The following is a 7,701-nucleotide window of genomic DNA, read 5'->3' on the forward strand; positions in this document are numbered from 1 at the left end:
AAACTATACTGTCAAATGTAACCCTGCTTCGTATCTCACAAGTTCAAATTTAAGTGCTTATTATTCAGTGAATATTTATTTACAATTGATTTATTTTCTGGTGAATTTCTTCAAAAAAAACAACAACCCATAATGGATTAAATGAAATCACAAAATTGCTACTTGTTTGACACACAAGATGGCACTGTTTAGCTACTTTTCATCCCATGACACAACGTGTGCTCAAACATACACCTCTAACCTGGATAAAGAAACCTGGCTTGGCATGGTTTGGTCTGATATTACGCTAAACCAACATGAGTGCCTTGCTGTGCTGCTGTTGATCCTTTCTGCTCTCTGCTAATGTCATGCATTCCTGGTTATTAATTATGCATTCAGGGAGCGGAAGTATCTCAGATAATGCAGCTGGCTTGGCGTGCCTTCAGTGGTATTTGAAATAGCTCGTGCCATGTTTATACTGAGCTGTCAAACAAGCAAACTTTCATAGGAAGATAAGCTTTGGGAGTGAGGCCCTTATCAGCAGGACGTTTTTAATTCCTTGCAATGTAAACTGTGTGTGTTGATCTTGGCACCTCTCATTGAGGGACTTGTGTCTTCAGATATGCTGCACCTTTTATGATCTGTGACAAAGGCTTGGAGATTAAAAGATTCACAAAGTAGCTGAGGAAATACTCTGAAGTCATTTAAAACTGACAGATGTAAAAGCATTTGCCAAGTAAACTTTCACTATGTCTTCCCTCAACAAAACATTTGAAATGTAGTAAGCTCCTCCTCGCAGGCCAATCCATTCATCTATTAAACTTCACTCACACTGAAAGTTTGATTCAGATGTATTTAAGTATCTCTTTGTGGGATTTTTAAAAGTAATGTAGTTATAAGTCAAAAAGAGAGGCCTCCTTAAACTGAAATGAAAAGTGGAAGCAACTTTGGCCCTGAGCTACAGTACCTGGCTTTCTCCCAAACCAAGGAACTGAGAAAGAGCACTCATCCTTCAGTGACGTGGATGAGTGCGTCAGTTTCATACTGGAGATCCCTGCAGCCCCTTTTTAGCACAGAAGCTCAGTGTGACGTCAAAGTCAGAGGAGGTGGGTGGTGGTGCTTGTTATCAGCTCTGATGGTGTAACACAGATACAAAGAAACATACCACAAGTGCTCAAGTAAATCTCATGCAACAACAAAAACACAAATCCATAATCTGGAAGATTTAGCCTCCAATGACGACATATTAAAGAGGAACTGCAACAATGTTACATGTGAAAGTCTGTTTACGGGTCTTGGGGAGTACCACTTCATATGTGAATATAGTTTTATCGTCTTTTGTGGCAGGAGCTGTGCAAAATCTTACCTCAATCTTACCTTGAGCGATGCCAATTGAATCAGCTTTGGTTAGAGATGACGACCTCCAGTTAAAAAATTAGACGGTGTGGAATTAGACAGAAGTGACCCTGTATCTAGGCCCTCATAGCTGCTTGAGGCTAATGACATAAGCCACCACTAGCATAACACTCCCAAATTTCCAACTGAATTGAGTTGTATTGTGGGTAAGGTAGGCACCATTTGACAAGGATAAAAATGTGTGGAATAAACTCTGTTGAGTGCTCTTCGTAAATGTAAATGTACAATTTGTTTGTACTTTCATTATTTAGAGTTTTTGGGTTAGAATAAAATATTCTGTAATAGCAGTAAAAATCCTTTGGATTTTGATTAACAACCACCTTCTGCTGTTCATTGGTTTCATGGCTCCTAGTGATAAAATTTACTCAACGCAGAATTACTGTTCCAAGTCTCCATTCAAGCAAAACATGCAACATAAAAAAGTCATTGTCAGATATTCAAATAACCACATGAGTCCTTTCAGTCAAGGAATATTATTGACATCTAAATATTGCTTGTACTGATAAAAATGTTAATCAAAGGCAAAGGTAGAGACAGAGAGAGGGTGGGAGGAAAAGAGAGGGTGGGGCTCTCCCCAACTCCTCTTTCTGTTTGGAAACAGAGGGTGGGATGAGAGAAGATAAAGAGAGAGAGAGTGATGGTGGTGTACCGGTGGACCCCAGTAGTTCTAAACTTATCAGAGGCTCACTGTCCCATGTGTGAATCCGCCCAACCTAGGAAATGAAGGCTTCCTGTTGTTTTATACAGGCTTCCTGCAGAAAGGTTGAGATATGTAATCCCTACCAACCAGGGAAGACGGACACAGCATTGTCAGGCAAAATGACAGCCCCTAGTTTCTCACTTATATTTTCTGGGTATTTTGTGGCTCTTCTCATCTGGGGTAAGTAGAGGATTTACACTGTCCATTTCTTCACTCTTTTGATATAACTTCTTCCCTTGCCCTCTATCTCACCTCTCAAGAGGAATGCTTAGGGGCTTTCAGTGATTGAGTGGCTTTTAGAAAGGAGCTTAGCGAGTCTCGTGATTGAGTTTTATACTTTTACTTTTATACTTACAGTTTGCTTTAAGGGTCATTGAGTGATATTGATCAAGCTAAGACAGAAATTTGTTTTACATTCTGTGTTATAATAGTTGTTGAGAATATTATGACCAGATTGTAGCTGTTTATTTTACGAGTGTAGTTACTAATTGCTACTATTTATGAAATAATATCTTTGATTTTTGTGTGAGGAGAATGAGTTTAAATGTATTTGAGATGAGATTTCTTTAAAGCAGTGGCAGGAAGGAGGGAGGATTCATTGACCCTACAGCTTACTCCTTAATTACTTTATCTACACTACTTTCACAGGTTCTGAACTTTGTATATACAGGACTATATATCATAATTTAATGATAACAGTTTAATAATTCCTGTTACTAATCGGAGAATTAAATTCTCTCATTTTTTATTTCTCTTATGGCAGGATGTACAACAGTGGTTTGTCTGGTTGATGAAAATGTAGCAATGCAACCTGTCACAACAATAGGTATGTATATTTTAAGAAATAAAACAATATATGACTAAGCATGACTGAAAAGACTAACCTAAACTGCTTTCTCTACAGGTTATGACTCAACCAAGATGATGATTGCTAGTAAGTTTACAACCTTTTTCTCTTACAAAGTATTTTAGTCACCTACAATCTCAATGGTTAGGTTTTGATTTAATCTTATTTTGAAAAGCAGGTATACATGAATCATATTTACATATAATTTACAGTTACAAATAGTGATTATATATTTGTGTCCACTGGAGGATTGTTTTGGATCAGTTCCTTAAACTCATTTGCTTGGCCTAGAACTGACAAACACAGAAAGCAGAGCTCAGAGACCCTGCTTTCTGCCAAGATCTCCTTGTGTGTATTACCATGTGAATCCAAGACAAACTCCTGGGGAGGTCTCTACCAGTGAGGGGTCAACAGCAGTAGACACGAGGCCCATAATGGTTTGGGGTTAAAGGTTAACTTAAACCTCATTATGAGCAGCCCCCACCTGGCTCAACTTCCTGAATTTGTTCGTCATTCACCCCATGCAACGTCTGTGATCAACGCATGAACTCTGAATTGTGAAATAACTGGAACTTTGGAGCAGCGCCCCTTTCACTGTTCCTCATCATGTGCCTTCCTTTTTTTCCCCTTTCCCCTGACTGTCCCCCCTCCTCCCCCTGCCAACTCCCCCCAACTCTGAGCTCCTCCTTTGCTGAAAAGACACATTTCCTGATGTCATTACTAAATCAAAATGCTGCTCGGCAAACAGATGTTGTGAGAGGCCCAACATGTGGATTTAGTGACATAAATTAACAAGTTGGTCGTGAGAAAACATGAACCATACATTTCATTTTTCATTCAATCAATGAAACCACCTCTCTCACACTGCTCTTTAAAGTGGTGAGTGGTGACAGTAAGAAACTACCTTACAGATGTGTCACACTCAAGTTTCCCACACTTTTGTTTCCTTTGTAGTGTGTGTAAAGATAGTTGGCCTTTTAAACAGCTGTTCAGATCTGACTAATAACTTCTTCCAGGTTTGGTCAAATTAACCTAAATATGAAATCATGGCTGTCTGTGCAGCACACCCTGCAGAGTCATGATTACATCCACCCCAAAATGCTAAGCCCTAAATGTTTACTTATGTTTCCTATTTGGCAGAGGCAGCCCAAAAGGCAAATAAATCACATGCTGTGAGCTGGCCAGGCCTTCGACTGTGAGAAACTGAGACTAAAAAGCAGAACAAGAGTTAAAGAGTAAAGGGTTTTCAGATGTGAGTCCAGCCCAGCTTGGGTGTGCTCCCTTTTATTTGGGAGAATGGAGAGGACAATCTTTGTTGCCTCCACCCCTTTAAAAAAGGAAGAAAATCCAAAAGAAACGTGTGTTGGAGAGAGGAAGAGCTGCTGCCAAGGCGCAGGGCCGTCAGACAGATCTTCGAAGAACATCTGCTAACCGCGGGTAACTCTGTTTGGACATCTGGTAACCGAAGGTTACACTGCGTCTCTTCCATCCTGTCGGGTTTCCTGTTATGCCTCGCTGTACACACTCTAAGAAGTTTAGGTTTATTATACATGGTCATCAGTTGGAGAAAACGCACCTTTATTCATTTTTTCTGACATGAAGGGAGCGCTTGGTTTCATTGGGGTATTCCTCTCCGTTCTCTCTGGTGAGTGTGTGGTCTCCCTTCTACAGTTGCAAATGCCTGCCTTAGTATTAGAAGTGAAGAAACTCATGAGTTACAGCAGACAAAAATACTCTTTGCTTTGAAATGTGTTTAGAATGTATGTCTTTGATGAACTTCTGCTGAACTGAGTTAGAGGGGAAGTTTAATGGCAGATTGGAAGACTGCCAATATAGTCTACTGTTTGATGTAAGGGTATTTAATCTAAAAATTTTATTTTTCTCTGTTTTAGATACCACTAATGGGCAGTCTACCTTGCCATTTGGTAGGTGGCATTACTTTATAACCATGCATAGTCATACACAACCTTATATCATTCTATCAACAGAGAATTTGATGGAGATCTTTTATTGTCATTTTCTAATCTGTCTCTCTTTTTCTTTGTGACTCTTTTTCTCTTTCTCTCTCTAACTCTGTAATTCATGCAGCTTGTGGGAATAATTCTCACCTTTGTATGGACTATTGCGAAATCTGTCCTAGTTTTTTTGGTGGACCAACAATGGAGTGCCTTTCCTTCATGTTTGACAGTGTATGTCTCCAGAATTTTAAGAAATCGATGGCATCACTAAACAACACTGAGTGGTGCATTTGGCGTAACGTGAGTGGGTAAGTAGTGTGTTTATATTTGCAGTTAATTATTTTTTAACTTTAAAGATAAATAATAATTCTATATATATTTGCTAATGTCTGAATAATCTTCCACACACTCCTTGTCTTCACATTGCAGTTTGTATAGTACCCTAAGCTATTGCACAGAGGAGATATCTGACTGTCTCCTGATCCCATGGCCCAACCCTCTGGTGGAAAAGACCTTTGTGGACATTCACGCAGAGTTTTTCAAGGACTGTCCCACAGAGGAGCTAAGCGACCCACCACCATCCATCATCTTTGCCCTGGTGATAACTCCCATCTGCCTGATCCCCATCATGGTTAGCCTAGTGGTGCTCAAGACCAAGAATGGGGATGGCAGCTCCTGAAAATCCTGAATTTCTGCTCCGCTCACTGTCACCAAGAATATTATGCTTTTGACCTACGCTGTCCCTCGTATCTCAACCTGAGGACACATGTACCGCTGCTGTGCTTTCTTTTCACCAGTGACTTCAGAGAGGACAGAAGGACTATCTGCAGCATCACAGTTATTGCGGCTGTTCAATAACACATCCCTTAATGTTAGCAGAGACTCACTGTGACGAAATCTATGTTATTCTAAAGTTCTGTACCATACTGTGACAAATGTTATATTTTCAACCACCTGACTCAAGATCTGAACCTTTCTATATTGGTCACACCCAATTTGCACACACTATTAAGAACACAGAGCTTGATTTTTAGGGTTTCAGGGTTATGTTAACAAAAGCTCCAGAGCTTGCAAAAGTAAAGGCAAAATATATTTGTGTTGACACTCCTCATTATGTTGGACAGCAGTTGTGTTGATAAAAGACAAGATATTTTTTATTGCTGAATTCTTCTTAAGCATTTATTTTTACTACCACTCAAACTAAACACTGCTTTGAGCCATTAATTAGACAATGTACAGTGTGTATGCAGAGAACATGTGCAACCTAAAACATTTTTTATTTCTGAATTGGATACAGGTAGGTGTCCATGTTTGTCTTATGAAAAGGGTCTTTTATATGTGGACAGGGAGGACAGGAAAATTAGTAAAGTCTGATGTATGGATCTGGTTATGTGAGTCACAGTGTATGTAAGGTTTGGGGTCAGAGGTTACAGATGGGACACAATGAGTGGGTATGTGTAGAAAAGTAGATCTCTTTCCTGGTATTGTCTGTTTCTGAACATTAAGAAACCCTTCAGCACTTTCCTGTGTCCAAACAATGACAATCCTCATGACTATATGGTGAGCTAATTGAAGCAAAGTGGATCTAACATCTCCACCCAATTCAGAAAAATAGACATTGTCTTATAGTGATAAACACTGAGCAATGACAAGAAGATAAAAATGTTATCTTCTGCCTGAATCACGATAATATGGTTATGTTTCAGTCAGTATTGAATGATGGTAAAGCCATGGTTAATGCTTTCAGACTGGAAACAAATTGTGTATTTATATACTGTGTTTTATTTCTGCCATTGTCAGGACTTAATGGACTTACTGTACTGTCTGAGAGAACACATTCTACCTGCTCTCACACCATGTACTGTATGTATTTTGATAAACGTTTTCATATTTTATGCAATTAAATCTACAGTTGAAATATTTACTGCTTCTTATTGGTTCTCATCTAGACTGTCGAGTAAATGAAAACCAGCAAAATTTAATATGTTTTGTAACCAATCACAAAATGAAAAAAGCAGACTGCATTCATTTCAGTTCATGTTCACAAGGATACATCAACAGATTTGTGGCATCATTCTAGCAAAAGTACCCTTTAACCTTTGTCAGTATTTGATTAAACAATCATTTCCCTTGAGTGCAGCGCAGATGGCACTGCTTTGCGCCTCAGGTAGTGTTTCACTGTATCTTCAACGAGCAGCACGGTATATTGTGGCGCAGTTGCTATGCTGTGCAAGTGCTGATGTAGTGAAGGAAGCAGTGACAGCAGTCATGTATCACACCCTCATCTGGCAAACACAACACTGCAGGGTGGGCCTGCGTTTGTGTATGTCTGGCAGGGCTGGGTGGGAAAGTGTGTTTGGTGACCTTCTTCCTCTCTAGATGTCGGGTCATCCTTTTCCCCACCCCCTTCTGATCTCATCCAATTCTGTGTTAGGCTACTCCTTATTGTTACTGTAAGCCAGAAACCATTTCTAATGCCATTTTGCAAGATGTGGTTGTGAAAACGATATTAATCATATTTGATAGTTCACATTACATTGATTGTTTCACAAAACAATATGCGCATACGTACAGTGCACAAGTCAAATATCCAAGGTCAATATAGAGTACATTTGTTTTTATCAGTCAGGAAACCTTGCCCTCTAGTGGTTTTATGTGATATAGTGACAAACTGCTTCATGACTTAGTAGAACGTTTTAATACTAGCAGTTACCAACATGACTGTCATCTAAAAGAAAAGTTAAATGTTAAAAAGGGTTAAGTTAACTTTAAAAAAATGTTAACCCAGAGTTACCTTTTTT

The 7,701-nt window shown here is 39.3% G+C and overlaps 1 protein-coding gene across 2 annotated transcripts; it reads left to right on the forward strand.

Annotated features, from left to right (window-relative positions):
- The first annotated feature begins 2,080 nt into the window (after nucleotides 1-2,080).
- ramp2 (receptor (G protein-coupled) activity modifying protein 2) lies at nucleotides 2,081-6,820 on the forward strand. 2 transcript variants are annotated; one of them, XM_051387467.1, is made up of 7 exons: nucleotides 2,087-2,275; nucleotides 2,859-2,921; nucleotides 3,000-3,029; nucleotides 4,083-4,587; nucleotides 4,835-4,867; nucleotides 5,031-5,208; nucleotides 5,330-6,820. In XM_051387467.1, the coding sequence occupies exons 4-7, from the start codon at nucleotides 4,539-4,541 to the stop codon at nucleotides 5,577-5,579; spliced, it is 510 nt and encodes a 169-aa protein (XP_051243427.1). In that variant the 5' UTR covers nucleotides 2,087-2,275; nucleotides 2,859-2,921; nucleotides 3,000-3,029; nucleotides 4,083-4,538; the 3' UTR covers nucleotides 5,580-6,820. The 2 variants fall into 2 exon arrangements, with proteins under 2 accessions (XP_051243426.1, XP_051243427.1); XM_051387466.1 differs by lacking the exon at nucleotides 4,083-4,587 and having other exon boundaries at nucleotides 2,081-2,275.
- Nucleotides 6,821-7,701: the final 881 nt, after the last annotated feature.

The sequence above is a fragment of the Dicentrarchus labrax genome, unplaced genomic scaffold, assembly GCF_905237075.1.
Source record: "Dicentrarchus labrax unplaced genomic scaffold, dlabrax2021, whole genome shotgun sequence".
In the NCBI taxonomy this organism is placed as follows: Eukaryota; Metazoa; Chordata; class Actinopteri; family Moronidae; genus Dicentrarchus; species Dicentrarchus labrax.